The sequence below is a fragment of the Sciurus carolinensis genome, chromosome 2 (genome assembly GCF_902686445.1).
Source record: "Sciurus carolinensis chromosome 2, mSciCar1.2, whole genome shotgun sequence".
NCBI classification, from domain to species: Eukaryota; Metazoa; Chordata; class Mammalia; order Rodentia; family Sciuridae; genus Sciurus; species Sciurus carolinensis.
In genome coordinates this window covers 34,516,808-34,541,922 of record NC_062214.1, presented here as the reverse complement: position 1 = coordinate 34,541,922, position 25,115 = coordinate 34,516,808, and the positions used below count along the sequence as shown (strand labels likewise).

Sequence of the window (25,115 nt, the reverse complement as noted above, 5' to 3'; positions counted from 1 at the left end):
TCTAACTTAAGGTTTAAATGCAGTAATAAACATAGAGTGTCTTGAATATTTACCAGCATCAATAACGAATATCATTATTAACATTAATATTTATTACTCCAGCAAGAATAGACTTCTAATAGTGCAGTGCTTAATCAAAGGAGCCCCACTTTGGCTCCAGTGAAATGTCTGTGCATTTGGTGAGAAAAAAGAGTTCCAGCCTTGATTATAGAGACCAAGGGGGTGACAACTAAGGGTAGAAAAGCCAAGGCGGGCAAGAAAACAGGCAAGTGGTATCGCTGTCCTGAGCAATGGGGACATATAGAGGCCCTTTGACTGACAACAAAAGACTGAACTAAGTAAAAGAATCTGGTTGCATAATCCTATTGGGAGCATGGGTCCATTTTCCCCAGATTGCATTGGGGAGAATTTCACCAAAAAAAAAAAATGTGATAAATTGCTCCTTAGTTGATTCTCAGAGTGTAAAACAATGAGGCTGGTCACAAATGAGTGGGCCAGTGAAGTGCACCATCATGGAACCCATAGTTGGGTTCAGAGCCAACTGAAGGCCATGGTTCAGCAACATTGTGGAGGCAAACAGGATCACTCATGTACTTCTCCTTCAGCTTATTTGTCCTCTATTCTCTCCTTGAATAGATAAAAGCTCTGGAGAAAGATCACGTGCTCCCTTGTCTAAAGCAAATAGTTCATTCTTCTTTGAGTACTTGAGTTTGGTTCTGAAAATTATCTCTTGTGGTAGGGGTTGTCTTTTACCGCCTTTTTTTTATTTTAAAGTCTGCACTCTTACCAACAGCCATAAAAGGTAATTACACCTTTTTGTCTAAAAGAACTAATTTCAAAGATGTTTAGCTCCCAGCAAAGAACTCTGACTGCTACCTTCCATCTGTAACTGGAAATTGTCCCCCCTCACATAGGTAGGAGCCTTCTTCTTTGTGCCACAAGCCAGATGTTAAGAGTAGACCCTAATCATGCTGCTGACAGGCGATAAGGGAGAAAAAGGGCCTAATGCAGTGTGAAGCAGTGTTTGCAATTCCTACAGGACACAGCTTTCCTGTTTGAAATGTATCTTCAGAGATCAGTTATATATGCTTGTGGGGAATGAATGCAATTTTGTTTAAAGTGCAAAAACAATTCTTCCAGGAAAGACCCAGGGAGATGATAGCATGGAAAGGTTCCCACAACACACTTTCAAAAATAAAAATCAAAGACCTTGCTTCTTTGGACACCCTGGCCTTGCTGACTAGCTTAGACTTTGTAAATCTGAAAACCAATTTAATGGAAGATCCAACTGTTTAACTTACATTGACATTAATCTCCCCACACCATTTTGTGGGCATATACAAACATGTAAGTGTTTTCCTGTGTAACGCAAATACAGGGGCTTAGGAAAAAAGTAGCCTCTTTTCCAATATAATATTTTCATCATAATATATTTTTCAATATATTTTAAAGCCAACATATTATTCAATATATTATAGTTAAAGGCACCTTTTCTGATTGTTTTGAGAATTAATGTACAGGAATATATATGCCACATTACATTATATGTCTTCAATAAATGCTAACTGTTTAATTAATATCAGCCACATTTTATTTTACTATTACACTGTTGTGCTAAGCACTTTATATAACAATATATAACACGGCCTACAATGTATTAGCCAGCCACTGTTTGAAACCATTGATGTGTATACAATCCTTTGGAGTTCCTAGTGACCTAAGGAAGTGGCTATTATTGTTGTTGTTGTTGTTGTTGTTGTTGTTGTTATTCAATTTTAAAGACTAGGGAACTGAGGCTTAGAGTGATTTAACTCAAGCCATTAGGTAGGACTCATCCCTGCATGTATCTCTTCTGCATTCAGGACAGGGCCCTGACTTAATGAATGTCCTTGCACCTGGGATGCCCTGGTACCTGCTGATGGGTTTTGAGGTTATTTGAATGGGTGAGTTCACTTGAGCAGTGTGTGGTGCTCTTGAGGCCAGAAGGGCAGCATTATAACATGTATACCAGGGTAACCCTGTCATCTAGAGCCCATGAACAGTGCAAAAGAACTGAGAATGGTAAAACCCATTGTATGCAGTCCTCACACCCTTCTTTTCTACAATGTGATAGAGTGGGAGCTTGAGATATCTGCCTACTTCTACCATCTTGCTGGATCCACTGGGTAATGAACTTCATCCCACTTTACTTCTCAGAGGCATTTCATATGCTTCATTACTCCTTCACCTCTTTAAATACCTTCTTACTAGGCCTCCAGGATACCCTACTGCTTTAGTTTTCTTTCTATATCACTGGATGCTCCTTCTCTGTTCCTTTTTGTAAGATGCTTCTGCACTCTTTGTTCCTGAAATAGTGGAGTCCATTGACCTTCTCCTACATATTCAGCATCATGACTTTAATACCAACCAAACCCTGATGATTTACAGATGCATCAGCTCTTCCCTGGTCTTGGGCATATCTAAGTCACCTAACGTCTCTACATGAATGTCTAATAACTCTCTCTCTCTCCAGTCATAGCAAAACTCTTGTTTTTCTCCCATGTATTAAGTATCTATTGTTATATAACAAATTTTTCCAAGATTTAATGGCTTAAAAGAGCAATAAACACTTACCACCTCACACAATTTTTTGGACCTGTTCTCCCATAGAATTGTTATTAATTGCTCTATGAGAAACTGTCTCCCAGGAAAAAGAAAAAAAAAAATGATGATCAACAAATTACTCTCCAAATTTAAAATAACAAACATTAGTCTTGGGAATTTTGGAGGACTTACCTGATCAGTTCTGTCTTAGCATCTTTCATGAGGTTACAGTCATCTGAAGGCTGGACTGAGAGCCATTTCTAAGATGGCTCATATGACTGTTGGCTTAAGACTTAAATTTGTAACTAGCTCTTAGTAGGAGGCCTCCTTTCCTCACCACATGGACCTCTCCATAGTATTCTTGAGTGCCATAATGACGTGGCAGCTGCAAAAAGTCAGAGCAAGGAATCTGAGTAAGAGAGAAGAAACACCACAAGCCTCTTTCGACTTAGTCAAAAGGAAGGAGGAGGAGGAAGGGGAGGAGGAGAAAGTTATTGTTACTTCTGCCATACTATTTGATCACTCATCTAAACCCTGATACAATGTGCAAGAAGACCTCACAGAGTCTAAATATTGGGAGTTAAGGAACATCAGGAGTCATCTTAGAGGCTGATAGCTATACCCACAAGCCCATTTCTGACCTTAGGTCCCTCATCTCATTCAATGACCTGTTTTTCAAGCCAGAATCCTGATTCCCCTCTTGCAACTTCTTATCTAACCCATCATCAAATCCTGAAAGCTCTACTTTTAAGCCCTAGCCTGGATTCCACCATATCTCACCCCATATATGGTAACCACCCTAATTTCAGCCCTCGTGGATTATAGTAACTAATTTGTATTCCTATTTCTACTTTTGCCTCCAAAATCTATTCTCCTCCAGCAGCCAGAGAGAACCAGACAACATCACTCCTCTCTGTTTGGTAACCTCCATTGGCTCCTAACTCATTCAGAGTCAAAGTCAACATCCTTGCCTAGGACTCCATAATCTTCCCTCTAGCTATGCTCTTTCTGAGCTCCACCTCTCCCTCCACTCTAATGGAGACTTCTTGCTGTCCCTCAAAGCTTGTAAGTCTGGATCTGCCTCAGAATCCCCTATGTGCTCTTATCTCTGCCTGAACCATCCCAACCCCAGACAACCATAGTGCTTTTTCCTTTTGGTGAGCACTTCCCCAATACTTGAAAGGGTGCCTAGCACACAGTAGTTGCTCAAATATTAATATGTTGAATCACTGGATAAATTCACTATGTGGGAACAATCATTTCACCTAGAACAGTGCTATCCAGTAGTTATTCAATGGAGGTCACGATATATGGGAGGAATCATGTTCTCCCTCGTACCGATAGATGTACTCTTAAATACGAATGGTACATACCAATTTTAAGTCAGTGAGTTTAGAAGCATGGGAAAAGACCTCCTACCCCTGAAATTCTTCTCCCAAATAATGAACAATAAAATAGTGTTAAATCAACAATACACCTTGGAAAAGGTACACCTGAATTAAAACTCCCCCTGTGGTGTACACTGATGGGAGAAGACTCTTCCCTAGTGTAATCAGTACTGTCAGTGCCCCAATTATATCCTTTCATCAGCTATTGGTGACCTTCATTCTGCCAACTGTACATTCCAGATTTGGATCCAGCATATGAATCTTCTCCATTGATGTCTTTCTTTCCAGGTGGATTATGATCGAGCACAGATGGTCCTCAGTCCTCCACTGTCAGGGTCTGACACCTACCCCAGGGGTCCTGCCAAACTACCTCAAAGTCAAAGCAAAGCAGGCTATTCCTCAAGCAGCCACCAGTACCCTTCTGGGTACCACAAAGCCACCTTGTACCATCACCCTTCCCTGCAGACCAGTTCGCAGTACATCTCCACAGCTTCTTACCTGAGCTCTCTCAGCATTTCATCCAGCACCTACCCGCCACCCAGCTGGGGTTCCTCCTCAGACCAGCAGCCCTCCAGGGTGTCCCACGAACAGTTCCGGGCTGCTCTGCAGCTGGTAGTTAGCCCAGGAGACCCTAGAGAATACTTGGATAACTTTCTCAAAATCGGAGAAGGGTCAACGGGCATCGTATGCATTGCAAGCGAGAAACACACTGGGAAGCAAGTGGCAGTGAAGAAAATGGACCTTCGAAAGCAACAGAGACGAGAACTGCTTTTTAATGAGGTAAATGGTGTGTTTGGATCATCCTTTCTCTCCAATGTAACATTTATATCCCATTTCAAAAGCAGCACATGTACATTTTAGGACATTAGAAAAGTACTGAAAATATGAAGACAAAAATAGCAACCCATATAATCTTTTCTTCTTGTCATTTTGATGTGTGTTTGACTGTTACTTTTATAAAGTACTTCATGTGTATCAGTCACTGTGCTAAGCATTAATTTAGTTTGACCTCACAACCTCATGAGTCAGAAAGGTGTTCTCAGTCTTTCAGCAATAAGGAAACTTGGTCTCGGATTAAGTGACTCTCCCAAGGTTATACAGCAAGTTAACCATAGAACTGTGATTTGCATCCCTTTCTACACTGTCTACATCTGTATATAGACCTACCTTCATATCCGTAGGAGTCTGGTTCCAGGACCCCTTCAGATTCAAAATCTGTGAATGCTCAAGTTTTTTAAATAAAACAGTATAGTATTTGCATATAATCTGTGCACATTATCCTGTATACCTTAAATCATCTCTAAAACCTAATGTAATATAAATGCTATGTAAGAAGTTCTAATATTACATTGTTTAGGTAATAAAAATGAGGGGGAAAGTCTGTACATGTTCAGTAAAAATGCATTTTTAAAAAATGCATCCACTATTGATTGAATTCACAGATGAAAAACTCCTGGATGCAAAGGGACAACTGGACACACATTTTACGTTGTCGTTATAATATTTATACCTTTTATAGTCAATTTTTGTAAGTCAGTAAACTGAGTTCAGTTTAACCAATAGCCTGTCATTCTTTAGGAACTTTAAAATATTTTTTTCTTAACTATAAAAAATAATGAATTTTTACTGTAGAAAGTATGGAAAGCATAAGAAAATGTTCCACACAATTCCACAAGCAAGCAAAGCCTACATTAAAATTTTAGTGTTTTCTTCTTATATTATTTGTACTTACATATCTCTTTTCTTTGGGATAATTCTATATATGTAGTTTGGTAATTTTCTTTTATTCTTTTAGTTATACATGACGGTAGGATCTATTTTGATGTTTCTACAAGCATGAAATATCTTATTCTAATTAGGACCCCAGTCTTGCGATGCACACCATGTTGAGATTCACTGTGATTTATCCATATATGTACATAGAAAAAGTCATGTCAGATTCATTCCACTGTCTTTTCTATTCCTATTCACCCTCTCTTTCCTTCATTTCCCTTTGTCTAATCCACTAAACTTCTATTCTTCCCCTCCCTGCCCCCTTATAGTTTGGTAATTTTCAAATTTCAATTACTATTAACATTAAGTTGATAGTAATACAAATTAAAATAAGATAGATTAACACATTTTCTCTTCTACATGTCAAATCATCATTTTCATGGCCAATAATCTTTTATCATATATACATATTAAACTCATTTAACCAGTCTCTGATTTATTGTTTCCCATTTGTGACTTTTATAATTTTGCAGTGAATATTGTTAACATGTCATTGACCTCATAACTGATAATTTCTTTAGATTCACAGAAGTAGAATGAATATATCAAATTATATATAATATTTTAGGGAAAGGAAATATAGTATTTCCAAAAAGTTTGTACCTATTTGGACACTTACCAATAGTTCTTTTTCACCTTCACTAGCATTACCAGATATTAACATGTTATCTCTGTTAATCTGATAGATATGAATAAATTGTACTATTTTCATGAACACTTTTCCTACTAGTGAGGCTGAATTTATTTTTATAATTTTGTAGACCAAATCATATTGCTTTGTACACTTATCTCTTAATATAAATAAGGAAGACTTTTATGTATATTTGTTGTACATATTCTTCCACCTTCTTATTTACCTTTTCAGCTAATCACATAAGAGCTCTGAAATAGGCAGGAAAACATGAGTAACTATTTTGAGAAACATAGTGTTTTGTAGTAGTAGTCCTTTAATAATTCTACTTAATAATTCTGTAAGAGTCTTAAAGAGAAAGATGCAGGTCAGAAATTAAAATCCTAAAGATATCAAGTCAGAATATCAATGTTAGATAAAATGTCAGCCTCCAGCAAAGGATGTTCAATCCACGTTCCCTGACTTCCTTAATAGACAAACTATGGCTGCTTGACCCCTTTGACTTTCTATTATGAGCAATCTCATTCTCTCATAAGAAGAGTATGTTATTTGATCCACAAATACTGTGCCCAACTATAACTTTGAAAATCCTCCATCAAGGCTCATGTGCAGCCCCCAGCTTTCTCTAACTACCACAGTTGTTCACTTCGTATGCATGCTTCGATCTTACAGAGGGCTCCAAGTGAGTGGGCTTGAACATCTTCCCTGCCCATTCTTCCTGATTCCTGGAATTTACTTCCAAGTCACATGTACCAGAACAGACAGGGCAATATGATTATCTATATCTATATCTATAATAACTCTATATCTTATTATTTAACACAAACTCCAAAAAAGTAAAGGAAGCTTCCCAAGACCCAGTGAGCTAAACAACTCCCTCTGTGAATGCAGACCTTGCTATGACCTTGCTGTGTGTCTTCATTCCCCACCCTGTCCTTCCAATGCCTGCTTGACCCAACATTTTCTCACAGGTGTACTAACTTGATTTCTTTTATTCCTACTAGTTTTATTCCTTTGGTGCCTTTTTCCTATAGTAGATTCCTAAATAAATCCTCCCACAATCAACATACTCAGTCAATTGTTCTTATGGTGCAAATGTGACCACTAGAGAACAGCCAGCCAAATTCCACCAAAACAAGTCAAAAAGTATCTTTCTCATTCATCCAGGTTGTGATAATGCGGGATTACCACCATGAAAACGTGGTGGACATGTACAACAGCTACCTTGTTGGAGATGAGCTCTGGGTGGTCATGGAGTTTCTAGAAGGTGGTGCCTTGACAGACATCGTTACTCATACCAGGTATGTTTGTTTATTATTCAGGCAGGTGATTCAAGGTAGTTAACATTCTCGTCCAAGGTATGACCTCAATGACTGTCTTCTCAACTCTTCATAAATTATAAATTCTTTGGAATCAAGGAACACAACTTCCCTTTCTCTTATATTTTGCAGATTTCTCATTGTAATATCTTGTATGTGTAGTCCATTCATTCAATTAATGTTCAGTCTATCCCCAGAAAGTTATTAATACTTAATTATATTATTTTTATTTTTTGCACTTTTTTTGGTGTGCTAGAGATTGAACCTTGCAAATGCTAAGAGTGCACTTTACCACTGAGCTACACCCATACCCACTCCATTGATTTAAAATCAGTGAACAGCAAAGAATGAAGTTTCAGTGAAAAATAAGAAAAGTGCCCATTACCAATCTAGAGGTCTAATACTGAATTGTCATGCCATAATACCACCCCATGAACCTAAGGAAGGAAGAGGCAGGTAGGGGATCAAAGTTAGAATAGCAAATCACCTGGGAGAAAGAAATTCTTCAATTCTGGTTTAAGTTAGTCTTGCAGTTTTGTCAATGCCTAAGGAATTCTCTGTAAGAATCCATGGAAGTACATTTGTACTAATGACCCCAGAGCTAAAAAACTAGGGTCTCATTCTTCTGATTTATGCTGGACCTCTTTCATTCTTGATACCAAACCTATGTTTTGGTAATCAAGTCAGAACCTTCCTTTTCTTTGTCTGCACATTTTCCAGACATAGGCTGGAGAACATGGACTATTTCTCCAGAACCCAAGAAAGTGACCTCTTCTAAGAATTTGAAAGATGTTCTTGTACCTCTCTTATTCCTGAACTGTTATTTCCTTTCTAGAATGAATGAAGAACAGATAGCTACTGTCTGTCTGTCAGTGCTGAGAGCTCTCTCCTACCTGCACAACCAAGGAGTGATTCACAGGGACATAAAGAGTGACTCCATCCTCCTGACAAGTGATGGCAGGGTAAGATTTTCATGTTGGGTTCCTCCACGGCTTCCTTCATCACTTCATCTGTCATGCACATTATTCTCTTAAGAACACTTTCTCATAATTCTCATTTTTCTTAGTCACCAGTCACCCACCACACTTGCCAGAAGACTTACAAAAAGGAAATTACCTTCCCATCCTCTGTGTCAACCTGTTTGTCAGAATCACCCAGGGAACCTGAATTTGAAAATGTAATTTGCCTCCTTTACAATGAATAGAGGAACTAATGGAAGCTTTGAAAATTTCTTTTTCTGCCACATTCCTATTTTCGTTGGAGGAGAGGAGCTGACTTTTCTAAGGCTGTGTCTATCCCCTTCTTGCCAATATACATGTCTATAGGGTCTCTCAAAGGCCCTGCAAGAAACAGTTGACCAACTCCATATGGGTAATTTACAGAGAGGTTATTTAATGACTAGTTTACAAAAGTACAAGCAGATGTAGAAAAATCTTAAGGAATAAGCACAAACATGAGTGTAATACACTAGAATAGACCACCATTCTACCCCATGCCTGAAAAGCTGAGGCAGGGAACTGTCTGCAGGAACCTGGACATATGTTGTGGTATTTAGGCCTGCCTGGCAGGAACTCTGAGCTTTGGTGAAATCCAGTCCATGGTGAACCTGTAGGATGGGAGCTGAGACTAAATACCCCAGACTCACTCTGCCCCTTGCTTCTGTCATCTACTGATGCTCTCCACTGGCTCAATTCAGTCAGGGGCCATCACTACAGTCAGTGCAGATTGGCCTCCCAAGGCACAGAGAAAGGAGAATGTGTCTGGAAGGACAAACATAAAATATTCATCACACCAACATATTTCCATGCCCAGACGACTGCATTTCTCCTCACTGCATCCTGCACAGAGGATTCTGTTTAAACTCAGCAGCCACACCAGGGTACAGAGCCTACAATAGTCAAAGAAGCAATGAACTGCTGTTCCAAGGAAGGGTTAGTCATAGAATAGTTCTGAAGCATAGACTTTCACCATTTAGGACTTTAAACCCCCTGAAACTCCCACCAGAGTTAATAACTCTGGGACAAATAGAGTCAGTCATCATTTTGATGTGCCTAACTTTTATAATCCAACAATCTTGGCCATAAGGAAAATGTTCATGTCACATCAGAATTGCACAGAGATGATCAGAGAGCAACAGGAGGAAACTTCCCAAGCACTTTGGCTTTTTTTATTTTGTTTTTAAAATCATAAATTTTGTTGTAGAAGATTTAGTAACTACAGGATAGATGACAAAATAAAGATCACTCCTCCTACTAAATATTTTTCCATATTTCCATGTAGTGTATGTATATATAATTTGAAAACTTGGGGTTCTGTTTAATGGGCAGTTTTAGGTCATGCTTTTTTCCATTAGTCAGGCTGAAATTTTTAAATGCAGGGATACAGGAGCATCTGTCAAGTTTTGCTATGTAACAAACCTCAGAACACTTAGTGGCTTAAAACAAGAAGCATTTATTTACTCACAAATCTGTGGGTCATCATTCAGGGCTGACATCATCTGGGACAACTGGTCTGTGCTCCATGTGCATGAGCTAATGAACTTGAGACCAGCCTCCAGTTGATGGCCTCACTCACTTGCCTGGCAGTTGACTGATTCTCAACAGACACAGGAAGGTCACTGGGCCAAGTATTGTTAGTCTCCCAGTAGAGTAGCCCTGTAATTCACATGGTGCTGGTGGCAAGGTTCCCAAGTATAGCAAGACAGGTAAGCCCTGATGCAGATGCACAAGCTCTTTCAAACCCTGTGCTTACATAATATATGCTAAAGTAAGTCACACCACATGGCCAAACCCAGAGTCAAGAGGTGCAGAAATAGATCCCATGTCTTGATAAGACAAAATATAAAGTCACATTGCAAAGGGATATAGATAGAGGGAAGGAAGAATTGGTGTCCCTTTTTGCATAATCTTCTATAAAACAGAAGAATAGGAAAAGGGCAAGAATTCTTCCCTGGCCTGACTCAGCCACCTAGGCCCCATAATCTCAAATCACAGTTTCAAAACACTGAACTGGTCCACGAATCAGTACAACTGGTCCACTTGTACTCCCAGAAAGAAAAACAGAAGCATGGCAGTTTCAAGACGACCTTTCTTTGTCAGGAGATTGATATTGCAGGCCTCCTTTCTGGAAATACCTATCTGATGTCAAAATCAGACAGCAAACTAATATGAGTCTTTGTTTAATTAGTTCACTTAAAGATCTTCCCTCCTTTCAATATGCAAGATAATTAAATATTTCAGTTGTTATTCTTAAGAGAAGAACCTTTGTCTCAAAATCTCCTTTACTGCTGTGCACCCAGAAAAAGAGTTCACAGGACCAGGCATATTGTAAGTACTTTTAGTCTTAGTGGTTTGTTTATGCATTTTGTTTCATAAATATTTGCTGAATTTCTACTGTGTGCTAGGGATGGTTATAACTCCTAAGGATGAACAAAGCAAAATCACTTCTTTCATTAAGCATATTTAGGGGATGGGAATGCAATAATAAACAAAAATATTTTTTAAAAATATCACCACCAGGCAAGTAGTGCAAAATGCTAAGTTTTCTGTAATTGATTTAAGCAGACTAAGGAGTATGGAACATAAGGAGGGTGGAGCTCTATTATAAAGGCCAGTCAGAGAAGATCCCTTTGATGCAGTGACGTCACAGAAGAGGTGTAGCAGGGATTGGACCTTTTAGCTGTCAGAGATAGGAGTGTCCCAAGGAGAGGGAACAAATACCATGTGGAGTGGATCTAGCATGCGGAGTGGATCTGTGCCTCTTGGCTGTATGGCCCACAGTTTCCTCATTCACATTTCAGAACATTATGCTATATCAATTCTAATGTTTCTTCAGTTTTCTATAAAGAAAGGAAACTTTTTTTTTTTTTTTACATAAAGAGAGCAGACATAGAGTGTGAATACTCTCCAACAAAAGACTGAGAGCACATTTTTATACTGATTTGTTCGAGCATGTCATCATATAGTGGAGAAGACTTTTTCAGTTACCTTATTGCTGTTATAACAAAGCACCTCAAGGTCTTAAGTCAATGATATTTTGAGCCTTGTCTCAATGGCTCTGAGGGTTGGCTGGGCTCAGCAAGGCAGTGATGCTCTGACCTATGGCTAGATGATGCCTGGACTGGAGTCTTCTACAAGTCTTATTCACTTACATTTCAGATAGGTAGTGGTAGCTGGTAGAAGGTCAGGTGGGACTGTGAGCCAGAACACCAAAAATGTGGCCTCTCCATGACTCTTCGGCTTATTCATGGCATGGTAGTTAGGTTCCATGAAAACAAGATGGAAGCCCATGAAATTTTTATAGCATAGTCACAGTATCAGATAGCTTCACTTTCACCAGAGTTACAAGCCCTTCCAGATTCAGTGAGGGAAGAAGTAAGGAACCCTCCTCAGTGGAAAGAGTCACATGTAAGAAGAGCTCTGGAATGGGTGATAGTATTATTTGCACTTTTAAAAAATACTGTCTGCCACAAAGGAAGTATTGGATTCTCTTCCTGTTGGGAGATATTGAACATCAATATTAGAGAAATGCAAATTAAGATTACAATGAGATATCACTACACACCTATAAATGGCTATAATGAAAAATAGTGACAACGCTGATCATTCATACATTGCTGGTGGGAATATAAAATGGTACAACCACTCTGGAAAAGTTTGGCAGTTCCTTTCAAAATGGGATTATAATGGAGTAATTTATATACATGCATGTATGAATATGTCAAAATGAATCCCAGTAGTATATATAACTATAAGACACTAGTAAAATATTTGAGAAAACTAAAATTGACACCCTATGAACAGCAGTTATACCCTTGTATATTTATTCCAGAGAAATTGAAGCTTATTTTCACATGGAAACCTGTGTATAAATGTTCATAGAAGCTTTATTCATAACAACTTTAAACTGGAAACTACCCAAACATCCTTCAAAGGGTGAATGGTTAAAGTACTGTGTGGTCATACCTTGGAGTACTACTCAACAATAATAAAGAGCAAACAAAAACAAACAAAAAGCAAACAATTGACACACACAGAAAATGAATGTGTTTCAAGGAAATTGTACTTAGTTAAAAAAACATCCAGTCTCAGAAGGATACATGTTGCATGTTTCTGAGTATATAATATATGTGAAATAATTACAGAAATCCATAGCAGATAAATGGTTGCCTGGGGCGAGGAACCAGGGGTGTGCAGTCATAAAGGGATATCCTCAGGAGTCTTATGGTAATGGTCTGATTGGATATCTTGTCTTGTTTGTGGTGGTGGCTATGCAAGGCAACATGTGATAAAATGTCAGAGTATACACACACATACACACTAGACACACAGATGATTCATGAATAAGCTCTGTGGGTTCTCTCCACATCAGTACTTGGTATTGATTTTATACTGTAGCTTTATAAGAGACTGGTAGTAGGAAGGTCTGGATGCACATTTCTTTGCAACTTCTGTGAAGCCATGATTGCAAAATCAACAGAAAATGACTGGAACTTGCTCAGGCTGAAAAGGACAAATTATTTCTGTCTTCCTAAAAGATTTATTTTCTGTCAATTAAAAGACAACCATTTCCTAACTATCTATGACATACATAATATCTGACTAGTCATTTGCAGTCAGCAGAGGAGCAGTCCTAGAACACAAGCTGGGTGTTGGTATGTAAAAGTACTCCAGGTCCCTCCCTCAATACAGTAACTGAGAGTCACTTGTTCTACAGAGTCCACCAGACTTCCTCAGCCCTCTAAATGCCCATAATGGTAACTTGCCTGGTAAATAATCCCTGATTAATTCTCTTCCTCATCATTCTTATCCATTTCACTGCTAGCATTTCTTGCATCTTCCAAATGAATGACTTGCACTGCACTGAATCCTTGCCTTGGGATGTGCTTCTGGGAGATGATAAACATGGTGCTTAGAAATGGAATGATGTGTTTGTGCCCTGCTTCCCATAGAATTTGAAGCAGGGATAAAAAAAATAGAAAGTTGCCACAGGCCAACAACTTGGGCCTTATGATTGTTCTGCCTCTTCTTTACTATGTTCCTGACAATCAGCTGGAATCATCTTTTTCCCCAGAGTTATGGGCACAATAGTATTCTGCTGTCTCCACCTGGCTCATTTAATTGATTTGATATTATAAGCTTTCTTCCCTTCATCATTTTAGTTTTGTTGTCTCTCAAATAACTAGAATTTTACAATAGAGGATGACCTGGAGATTATTTCCCCCAGGCCTATTCTTAAACAGACACTCTGGCATGTGAAATATCTTGCTAAAATTCATTCTGCTCCAACAGTCTCTGAGATGACATCCTGGTCTCCATCCATCCCCACTGCCTGCTACTTGACAAGGGAGCTTTTCCTAATTTAGGTAGCACAGTGTGAATTTAAGAGATCCAGGTTTTGCTTCTCTTTTAACACTCCTGTCCAACCTCAAGCAAGCGCCTACTACTATCTGTGCTCTACCAAATGGCAGGGGGAGGGCTAAGGTCCCTGTACCACTCTAGGTTAGTCTCTCTGACCTTCTCCCTCTCCTCTTGGAGTTGGCAGCTGATGAAGTCGACCTTAAGCAGAGTTGGAGGCACCATTATCACAATGGCACCTTTAATTCCTATTCTCAGTTCCTTTGTCCCTGGGTCATTGCTCTCCTCAAAGTAGACATTCTCAGACATTAGTGACATCAGAACCCAATGGAGACTTGGCAAGAAACTGATTCCTGGGCCTCAATTCCAGGGATGTTGAATCCATCAGGCTGGGTGGTCCAGTGAAATTTGCATCTCCAACAGGTTCTCACATTATGCTGAGACTACATGAGTTAAATGCCTTAATGGAAGCACCCAGGAATTAGGCACAAAAGCAACCATCTATGGCCTTGGCCAAAAACCTGGAGCAAACACAGAATTCTTTAGTGTGTGCAATTAATAGAGCAAGGGTTTTTACATTCTATTTTTAAACCTGAGGGTATCCTGTGGATAGACTTCATTTTGCCAATGACCCCCATTCTCCATCCTTTTGTGGGGGTCTGAGATCCCTATCTAGGACACATTAGACATGGATGGGATCTCAAGTTTAAATAGCAGCTTTGTCTGAGTTCTAAATTCCATTTCCTTGTCTGGTTCTTGTGTAACCAGCTACATCATCTCTTTTGGGGTGGGGGCAGGAGTATACTAACTGCATTTTCCTTACCCTGACTGCATTAGTTAGACAAGGGTGGTTTCCTAAGCAGCCAAGTTATACAATTCCATCTAAAATAAGGCTCAGCTTAGAGCCTGTGTGATTCGCTTTTAAGATCTGTCTCTAGTGCTTTATTATACTCATTACTTGAGATCTCATTATCTACTTGCAGATTTATTTGGACAAATGTTGTGTGCAATTATGCTCTTTTAGAAAATTGTCTCTTTTATGTACTTGGATGAGTAAAAACTCATACAAAAGTGCTTATACTCCTACATCAGAAGAACAGGCCTAAATCCCAAGTGTCTAGTTTCAATTACTTATCTTACACTTTGTCAAGAAGATAATTATTAGTGTGCCATATTTTGAGGGGATTGAGTTTTTTCATGTCAGGAAGGAGAAACCCACATCAGGGATACTGAAATTAAAAACTACCAATACCAAAATGCTGATACATTCACCTCCTTAGTCATTCAGGTTTCTTAAATTTATCGACAAATGAAATTTATCAGTGTGACTGTTCCAACTCTTCTGTCTGTGTAGTAGGACCACACCCCTACAGTTTAGCTTTAGAAATAACTAGTCCTGACCCACACACAAACAGAGACTTGAGAGTTTCCTAAAACTGAGCCTAATTTCTTCACAGATCTCTATTGGCTAGATTCTATTTAGAATTCTCTATTTTAAATCAGGTTTCTTGAAAACATTTAAACATTACCTGTCGAAGTTCAAATGTATTACTTTTTAACACTCAGTCTTTCAGGTTTAACTCCCCCTCCACACTCTCTTTCCCACAGTGGTTTCTTGGAGGAAGAGGGAAAAGTATGGTATGTGGAACTTCAGGGTGAAGGGGATAAGACTCATGTTCCAGTTCCTCTCTGGTCCTTGCATTTGGCGGGCCTGAACTCTCCTGCTACCTGGGATGAAGATCAGCTTGTCCATTTATGGCTGGGCTGTTCAGGAGGTACCTTGGCAGTGTTTCAGAGCTCCTGTCTTTGCCTCAAGTATTGAAAGCTGTCCTTTTGCTTATGTCCATATCCCCAAATGGCCTTGTGCCAGGCACATCCCCCTTCCCTCACTGAGATCTGGAGGAGCTTACAGACTTCTGATCATCACACACAAGCCACGGAAGCCAGAAGCACTACTTCAAGCCCACCTCATCTCACACAATTGTGCTCTCTCCATGGAGCATGATAGGCACAGCCAAGCCTGCAGTTCAGTTGGTTTTCACCAATATGTCTACACCCCATTGTTGAAATATTGCAGTATTTTCATTCTGGTTAGTTGCAAGCCACTCTTTCAAGTTCTTAGAGTATTTCATATCACTTAACCCTTTTCTGAGCTACCTCCTTACCTCATTAACAATGGTGGTCCTATCCAGGGTGACTCTAGGACACTGCTTGACTTTATGTCTAGATTCTGATTTGTCTAAATTAATCTGGTTATTAAATATTTTGAATATTACCTCTGAACCCAGACTCATATTGGCATTCTCCTCTCCTCTGTTTGTGTAGGTACATATATATTACAGGTATTTCTGAGGCCCACTGCCATCCACTTGGGTGTACTGGGAACTGATGTACAATAAGGAGTATGGGTCCTGAGATAATCAACATCACTTTTCTCTTTCTCCTTCTGCAAGTTATCCCAGGCTAAAAGGGACGAACCGCAAGCTTTTTACTTCTGTGCACAATTGACTTCTTTTATAACAGGGCAGCAAGGATTATGGAATGACTGCCATTGCCACAGGAATTTCTTCTTAACGCAACATGGGAGATTCCATGATCTGAGTCCTCTGAAATTGATTCTTGATTTGCTAAAGCAATTGAGAATATCGTGTCTCCCCTATAGTATCTTTTTACAGAATTCCATCAGAAATAATCCAGTCAACCCGTACTCCAAACCACTAACATTGGACTGATTAGTGAGTAGATTTGAAACAGGAATAAAAAGGAAAAGAAATAAATCCCAAACATTTATATCCATTTTATCTATATTCTAACTTGATCTTAGAAACAGGCATCCCCAGTATGTCAATAATATTTTCAGAAAGAGCCTCAATGTATCTTCTATCATATGATCTACTAGCATATATGCATATTTCAACATAAAATCAATCTAGCGGCATGGCATTTTGAGCATCTATCTCGATAGATAGCTCTTAAGGAACACGTTGAGGTTCTACAATCAAAAAGCTTGTCTGTTGCCTTGAGGAGTGTCATTATTAACTGGAGTGACATAACCAGCCGCAGAAAACAGTTCAAGATTGAATGTATGCAGAATTCTATTGAATATGGAGAAGGGACTGATGAGTGTGGGTTTCTGAGAGAAATCACAGAGGAAGTAAGATGTGCTTAATCCCCTGGGGAATACTTGAGAATTGAATGTGTGGGAAGAAATATGAACAAAAACATATTTGGAAACAGACCAACTCTTTCCGTTTTGCATGGAAACTTCCAGGTTTTAGCATTGGAAATCCCACATTCCAGGAACCCCCTTGGTGCCTAGAACTGGTATCTGTGTGTGCATAAAGCAATGAGAAATAAGGTGGTCTATATAAAAGACAGCAGATTAAGGAACATCTTGAAAGGAAGTCTGGTGGATTGTCAGTGTATTCAGGAAGGCTTTCATCATGATGCTGAAATGAAAACATAAGACCCTGTGAAAACAAGTTGCCCCTTACTCCTCTCCTGATCAAGAGATGCTCCTTGTTCTTTTTCCTAAATGAACTGTGGTCTCTCTGTTTTAAGCTATAGTGTGAGCACCAACAGCCTGAGGATCTTCTTAAAATGGAGACTCCGACTTGAATAGGTCTGGGTGGGACATGAGATTCTGCAAGTCAAATAAGCTTCCAGGGGAGGTTGTTGCTGCTACTCCTGCTGCTGCATCTGATTTGAGTAGCAAGACCCTGATCCTGTCTCTCTCATCTCTTCAGGAACCCTATCAGCAATCCATCTTCAACATCTACCATACCACTAACTTCCTTCTTTTGATCTACAATTTTACTCTTCAGTACAGGACAGCGATTGAACATCTGAATCTTGGCTCTCCCATTAATTGCCCTGAATCCTGGGAAAGTGGCTTACCCCCTTTATAACTTGACTTACTTGTCTGTAAAATGGGGATAATAATATTTCCAAGCTCATTAGTTTCTTGTGAGCAGTTAAATGAGATATACATGTAAAGTGGTTATAGTGGTGTAGTAAGAGCTCAGTGATGTCTATCTGGAGTGTATTAGGTGTACATGAGAGAGTGCTGGGACCACAGTTACCAAATAACCCCAAGCTGAGTGGATTTTTATTCTCTTTGAATTTAATTTATTCTCATACAGTTCAAAGAACAGAAGTCCCCAAATCAAGGTGTTGACAGATTTGTTCCTTGTGAGAGCAATGAGAGAGAATCTAGTATATTCCTCTCTCCTAGTTTCTGAATGTTTTTGGTAATCCTTGGTGTTCCTTGGCCTAGAGATTTATCACTCTAGTGTTGACCTCCATCTTCCTATGGTCTTCCATATTGGACTGTGTGTCCTGTTTTTTTCTTATAAGTACACCACTCATTGGATTTGGCACCTACCCTAATTCACTCTGACCTCACTTCACTAATTATAGTTGCACCTCATATAATGACAAAGGTACATTTTGAGAAATGTGCTCATAGCTGATTTGCTCATTGTGAAAACATCATAGAGTGTGCCTGTACAAACTAAGATGGCTGCACCATCACTAGGCAAAGGATAGCAAGTTCAATTGAAGTCCTCCATGTGGAGACATATACTGGTTGGTAATATAGTCTTGTATTTTTTTGTTTTCTGGGTGTTTGTTTTGTGATGCTGGGGATCAAATATAGCATCCCATGCACGCTAAGTAAGCACTGTAACACTGAGCTATACCTCAACCCAAAACACAGATTTGAAATGGAGAGGAATTAAGCATATTAGGGAAGAGAATAGACAGAAAGAATAGGTAAAAAGGGGAAAAGTGAGAGTTGGAAGCGGATTCCCAAGGGAAATCTCAAAATATAAGGTGTAGGTAGCAGAAGTAGATACAGAAGAAGAAAAAGAAAACTAATAAAGGAAGATTGAGAAAGGAAGTTCAGAAAGCTATAAAGTATTCATACCTTAGAGACTATACCTTGGATCTATAGAAAATTTTAACTTCAAATGGTCATTCTTCACAATTGCTAAACAATGCCCAGTGTACTATTTCCTTTTGGATTCTATCATCACTAACAACTAAGTGACCCACTGATGTTCTCTTCAGTAAGGCCACCTGAAATTCAGAGCAGAGCAGGAACTGTGGCTCCCAGAAATAAACCAAATCCTGATCATTTAGAATACACAAGCCAACAGGTGTCTAACCATACATATGTTCTTAAGATAACAGGAGCTCTGTGCAAGAATCTTCAAAGTTCCTTTTCTTTTTGATGACATCTAAGGTAACGCTGGGTCCTTAGCATGTTCACGTTAAGCATCTGACAACCGTGTAGTGACATCCAGTTTCCACGCCTGTATTTCCACTTGCAGAGACGTTCACATTGGCAGTTTCTATTGTCCTAGGCAAAGGAGCAAAAAAAAAAAAAAAGGGAAGGGGAGGCAACACTTCAAGTGACATCTTGGCATCCTAGATAAATGAATGTCTTCCACTATTTCAGACACAAAAAAAGAGGATTGCTGTTGAAATCATCACATGGTACATAGAATTCTAAGTGTGCTCAACTCAAAAGAGCCTGTGCTGCAGCAATGTGTACAAAATTCCCCTTGCAAATAGCAATTTACTTAAACTAAAGCATCATCTGTTATTTTCAAGTTGTGGGTTTGAGATTTAATGAATAGATTACACATTTAAATTTGTGAGAGTTTTTTGTTGTTTTGTAATTTTGTAAAAAAGATATAAGCATCAAGAATTCAAGCCTTTGGAAGTCAACTTTGATAGACCTGTGAAAAATTTTTCCATTAAAATTGATTTGTGCCTTTCCAGTAAAAGGGTCTTGTGACCTCTTCTCTGATATTTCTAAGCCTGATTATTAAATTTGAGTTTGACACTCTTTATGTCTATATTTCTAGGTACACATATTTATTTTTCCTATGCCTAGCAGACATCATTTTCAAAATGTTCATTTGTTGTTTTCCTTTCCTTTTCAGATAAAATTATCTGACTTTGGTTTTTGTGCTCAAGTTTCCAAAGAGGTGCCAAAGAGGAAATCCCTTGTGGGAACCCCTTACTGGATGGCACCTGAAGTAATTTCTAGGCTACCCTATGGGACAGAGGTAAGGGGATAACAGGCATTTTTTGAGAGTGGCAGGGATGCTGTGGCCCGTGACATTTGGTGACCACAGACAATTGAAGCAATGACTTTGGACTCCACAGTTGAGTCCCACTCACTGAGTTGGGACAGAGTAGCCCATGACAGTTTGGACACTGGCCACCACTGAGGATACTACTATAATATTTATCCAAGGACTTTTATTGCAGTCTTACAACGTATATGGGAGTTGGGATGGGGGTCTCACTCTTAAAAAAAATGCCTGGAGATGCTCAAATTAGCAGGTGTATTTCAGAGAAAGGAAAGAGGATAAGAGAAAATGCCACAAGTAGAGGTAATATTTGAATGAACCACAGTGGCTTCTTATAGAAAAAAAATCATGGGACTATTATAACATATTCAAAAATACATTCCAATATCTATTTCCTCTGGAAAGGAAACAATAATCTATCAAGGGATAGGACTTGGATAGGTGAAAGTGAGGGGCCACAGGAGGTGAGAGGAAGGCACATTTCCTAGGGAGGAAATAACATGAGTAGGAGCTCCAAGGCATGCAAGGCTATACCCACATGGAGCCCAAGCAGATGGTTCCAGCTGAACATGGAGTTTCCATATGTTATGGTATAGCTGGTGATTCTGGGAAAAAGTGGCATGGACCGGTACATAAAGAATATAGGCATAAGTTAAGGCAGGCTGTGCTCTTTCCCTTCTTTGCTTGACCTCAGAGGAGGCTTCAACTTGTTTGTCTCACTGTGGTCTCAAGAGACAAATTCTCAGTGAAGGTTACTGCAAGAGGTATGATAGTAATGCAGCATGCAGATAAGTAGAGTAATGAACCTGTAACAGGGAAGACCTGGATCTGGGAATTTATAGCACCCCTATGGCTTCTCCTTGTCCTGCCTTCCCATTCTTTACTCAGGATTTTGTGCATCTCTTCTTCTTTTTTTTCTTCTCTACTCCATAGAGATGGTTTTCTAAAGGAGGGTTCTGTGCATGCTGCTTCAAACAATAAAACTTAATGGGGAAATTCCAAAGTAGGTGTGGAAAGAACTATTGTTAAAAATCAAATTATTTTAAAAAATGGTATATATTTTGCATCATATGCAGTTCTTTGCAGTTTCTTATGAATATGTCAAAATGCAACTTTCTTCTTTATTTTCATAGCATAAAGTTTGGATTTTTAAAATCTGCTCAGAAAGGCAGTTAATTACAGAATTTAACAGAATAAAAATTAAAGTCCTAAACTTCAGAATGTTAAGTTATTCATTTATTCCTGACTGGTAGAAACTTCATTGACATTTTTTAAAAGCCAAAAGAAGCCCAGGAACAAAATCTCAGTAACCAACTAACAAGTCAGTTGGTAAATCTGTGCTGTAAATTTTGAGATGTTACAAATACCATATTAATTTATGAACAAGTATAAATCTATTGAGTTCCATGAACACACTCAGCATTTCAGAGTGTTCCCCTTGCCTGTCATAACCAGTGGGTTGTGCCCAACAGGTGGATATCTGGTCCCTTGGGATCATGGTGATAGAGATGATTGATGGTGAGCCCCCCTACTTCAATGAGCCTCCTCTCCAGGCGATGAGGAGGATCCGGGACAGTTTACCTCCAAGAGTGAAGGACCTACACAAGGTGAGTAGCATATATTGCTAGGTCCAAAGTAGTTATTGGATCTTTCAGCCTCTCTGTGGCTTTAAAGACCGGCATGCCACACCCAGTGGGTAGGTAGATCCTGGTGTAAGGGCATACAGCCTTTAGAATTAGTCACTTAGATTCAAATCTCTGCTCTTCTGTTCATTCACTGGGCAAGTGATTCAGCCTTTCTGACTCCTCAGAGTTCATCTGTAGAATAGAGTGGGATCAATTAATGTTTCAAGGGGCTGGTTGGAAGAGTGAATTAAGTGCTCCATTCAATATTTGCTCCTTGAGGACCTGTTACCTGCTAGGGACTTCTAACCACTGGAAATGTTGGAGTGAAAGACCCCAGATTTTCTATCTCTTACAGAACTTGCATTCTACTTGGAGGAGGAGAACATAAACTATAAGCAAATAGATGAGCAAAATAATTTCAGAAAGTGGTACCTACCATGAAGAAAACAAAGCACTGTAATATAATGGAGTGTGAAGGAGAGGGGATTGAGAACTGGGTTAGGTTAGAGTGAGGGAAGCCCTTGCTGAGCAAGGAACATTTAAACTGGGAATTAAATGGAAAGAAGGCAAAACTCTTGCAAAGATATGGGAGACCCAGGCAGAGGGACAAGTGCAAGGACCTAAAAAGCTAAGAAAGAAGAAGGTTTACATTGCTATATCAAAGTGAGCTGGGAGACAAGAGTGGCCAGGGACTGGATCATGCAGGGCGATGAAGGCCATACTGGCATAATACACACAAGGAACCTAGCCAGGCCTTTCCTATTTTCTAAGATTTGTCGATTAAGGCCAACTTCAGGAAAAATTATGAAAAGTCAAAGAACCACCACATGACTGGGGAGGTCAGCTTCCTGCAGGCCTTGCTGAGAAGGGTCATTTCCCTAGGATACTTCTATAAACACTGACTCATCCACACCTCCCCTCCCATCTGCCTTATGATAAGCGAGATTTGGAGGTTGCCTTGAAGGGGAGAATACTTTGGGTTTTTTGTTCTTGTTCTTGTTTTGTTTTGTTTTTTGTTTTTGTTTGTTTGGTGCCAGGGATTGAAGCCAAAAGCATTTAACCACTGAGTCACACACCCAGCCCTTTTTAATGTTTATTTTGAGGCACTAAGTTGCTTAGGGCTTCACCAACTTGGCAGAGTCTGGCTTTGAACTCACAATCCTCCTGAGCTGCTGGGATTGCAGGAGTGTACCACTGTGCCAGGCTGAGGAGAAAACTTTGCAATAATAGAGTCTCCCCTTTCCTCTCACCTGAACTTTGGGGAAGAGCCCCAGTGGAATTGTTCATATAGGTTGTGTGTACCTGCAAAAAAAATAAAAATGAATATAAATAAAAATGGAACTACTTGAACTGAGTAGTAAATTGAAATGTTTACTGGGTTGGACTAAGTTTAAATAATGGGAAATAACAAAGACTGCATTATAAGAAAATAGTCCCACACCCAATAGAAATGAGTGCCAGTGTTCTTCAAAGTCATCTATGAGGTGTCTTTAATGCTAATGATCAAAATAATTTGGAAACTCCCCAAATTATTTCCCAAATGAACAAGTAGTATTTGGTATAACTGGGTAATGAGTACCATGCAACAATACATCAGGAATGACTCTCTCAGACATAATGTTCAGTGAAAGAAGTCAGATAGAGAAGGGTTCACAGTGCATAACCCTATTTCTATGAAGTTTAAGGGCAGGCAAAACTAATTTATGCTATTAGAAGCCAATAGAGTAGTTACTTTTTGCTAGGAATGGATATTGGCAGAAAGGGGGCCCAAGGTAGCCTTCTTGAAAGTTCTAGACCTTGATGGGAGTGGAAAGTCAATAGATGTAAAGATATATCAAAATCTATTGGACCATTCACTTAGTATGTTTGCACTTGAATGTAAGATACACATCAAAAAGTAGATGGTAATATAGTCTTGTTTCTCTTCAAAAGATGGGTGTCCATAGAGCCAAGATGTTTGTAGTTGCTAGAAAAATAACACTACTCCATGTTTATACTGTGCTTTATTGTCTGTGTGATCAGCAATTTTATACAGTAATCACATAATAGTTGCTCTTGTCACTATTATTACAATTACTATTTTATTTATTTTCTTATTTTAAATAAATTTTCATTTTAATTGTACCCTTATTATTTCATACTTGAAGGAAAACATCATGTGTTAATAAAGACAATGCCTTCTTTTGCTTGCATATAACATCTTTCTTCCTAAAGCAACTAGTTTCTAGGTTTTGAAGCTATTGATAGGACTGGGGAATTATTTGGGGGACTGGGATAGGTTTCTGTGTTAGTCCTCAGGATCCTATCTGTGTGTTTTCACAGGTCTCTGCAATGCTCCGGGGATTCCTAGACCTCATGTTGGTGAGGGAGCCCTCTCAAAGAGCCACGGCCCAGGAACTCCTTGGACATCCTTTCTTAAAATTGGCAGGTCCGCCATCTTGCATCGTTCCCCTCATGAGACAATATAGACATCACTAAACAGAGAATTCATACACATGACAAAGCTAAGCAAGGATGTGAGATTAATTCAGGAGAACGTAAGGAAAACCACAGAACATACAAAAGGCCTGTGCATTCTAGACCAGCTGATTGGTGGGACAGTGCGATGACCGGCAGGGTTCGACAGACCAGGGCATCTTCTTGTGTCTTAAATAGGCATCTCTCCACTGACAGCTGGTGTGGTCATTTGGAGCATGGCTTTAATAAGTCATTATTATATTTTTCAGCCCTTCATCCAGCAAATCAGAAGGACTCAGTAAAACTCCGTTATGTTATATCCTAGCCACATGCAGGGTACCGCATAGGATTTTCTATATTGAAAGAATACTTTTCTGGCAAAAAATAAATTAAAAAAAAAAAAAAAGAAAGAAAGGAAAACAAAAAGCACTTTTTTCTTAATGGTAGCAGTGTAATGTATTTTGCAATGAATTTGTAATTTTTCTGTACGATAGTTTTGATAATTTATAGTACTTTGATGTCACGTAGCCATTGTATCAGTTGAAGTAATACTTGTTTACTAGCAGGAGTTTGAACAAAGCCTTTCCTACTTTTTTATCCCTTTCAGAGAACCAACGATTCTTTAGGAACTTTGAATACTGAATGACTCTCAATCACCGTCAGCTTTAGTAGAATATCTTTCTTATCTTAACAAGTGTCTTATGTGATGGAAGAAGAGTTAAGAGTGATGGTGATGGTGTACACATTTCATTTATCCAACCAAAAATGATGAAATAAATTTTGAGCCACATTGTACCACCAAACTATTCCTTGGGATAAAGCTAAACATTTTGAAATATCACATTTTCTTCAAGGCTTTTAGAAGTAAACCATTTCTTG

At 39.1% G+C, this 25,115-nt stretch overlaps 1 protein-coding gene across 3 annotated transcripts in view; it reads left to right on the top strand.

Annotated features, from left to right (window-relative positions):
- The window catches only part of Pak5 (p21 (RAC1) activated kinase 5), a 414,668-nt gene extending 390,201 nt beyond the window's left edge, over nt 1-24,467 (top strand). For all 3 annotated transcript variants that reach the window (XM_047541866.1, XM_047541865.1, XM_047541867.1), the window contains 6 exons: nt 4,260-4,751; nt 7,543-7,676; nt 8,530-8,656; nt 20,002-20,127; nt 21,627-21,761; nt 24,102-24,467. In XM_047541866.1, coding sequence (XP_047397822.1) covers nt 4,260-4,751; nt 7,543-7,676; nt 8,530-8,656; nt 20,002-20,127; nt 21,627-21,761; nt 24,102-24,257 — 1,170 coding nt within the window. In that variant the 3' untranslated portion in view covers nt 24,258-24,467. The remainder of the gene's footprint in view (nt 1-4,259; nt 4,752-7,542; nt 7,677-8,529; nt 8,657-20,001; nt 20,128-21,626; nt 21,762-24,101) is intronic.
- Nucleotides 24,468-25,115: the final 648 nt, after the last annotated feature.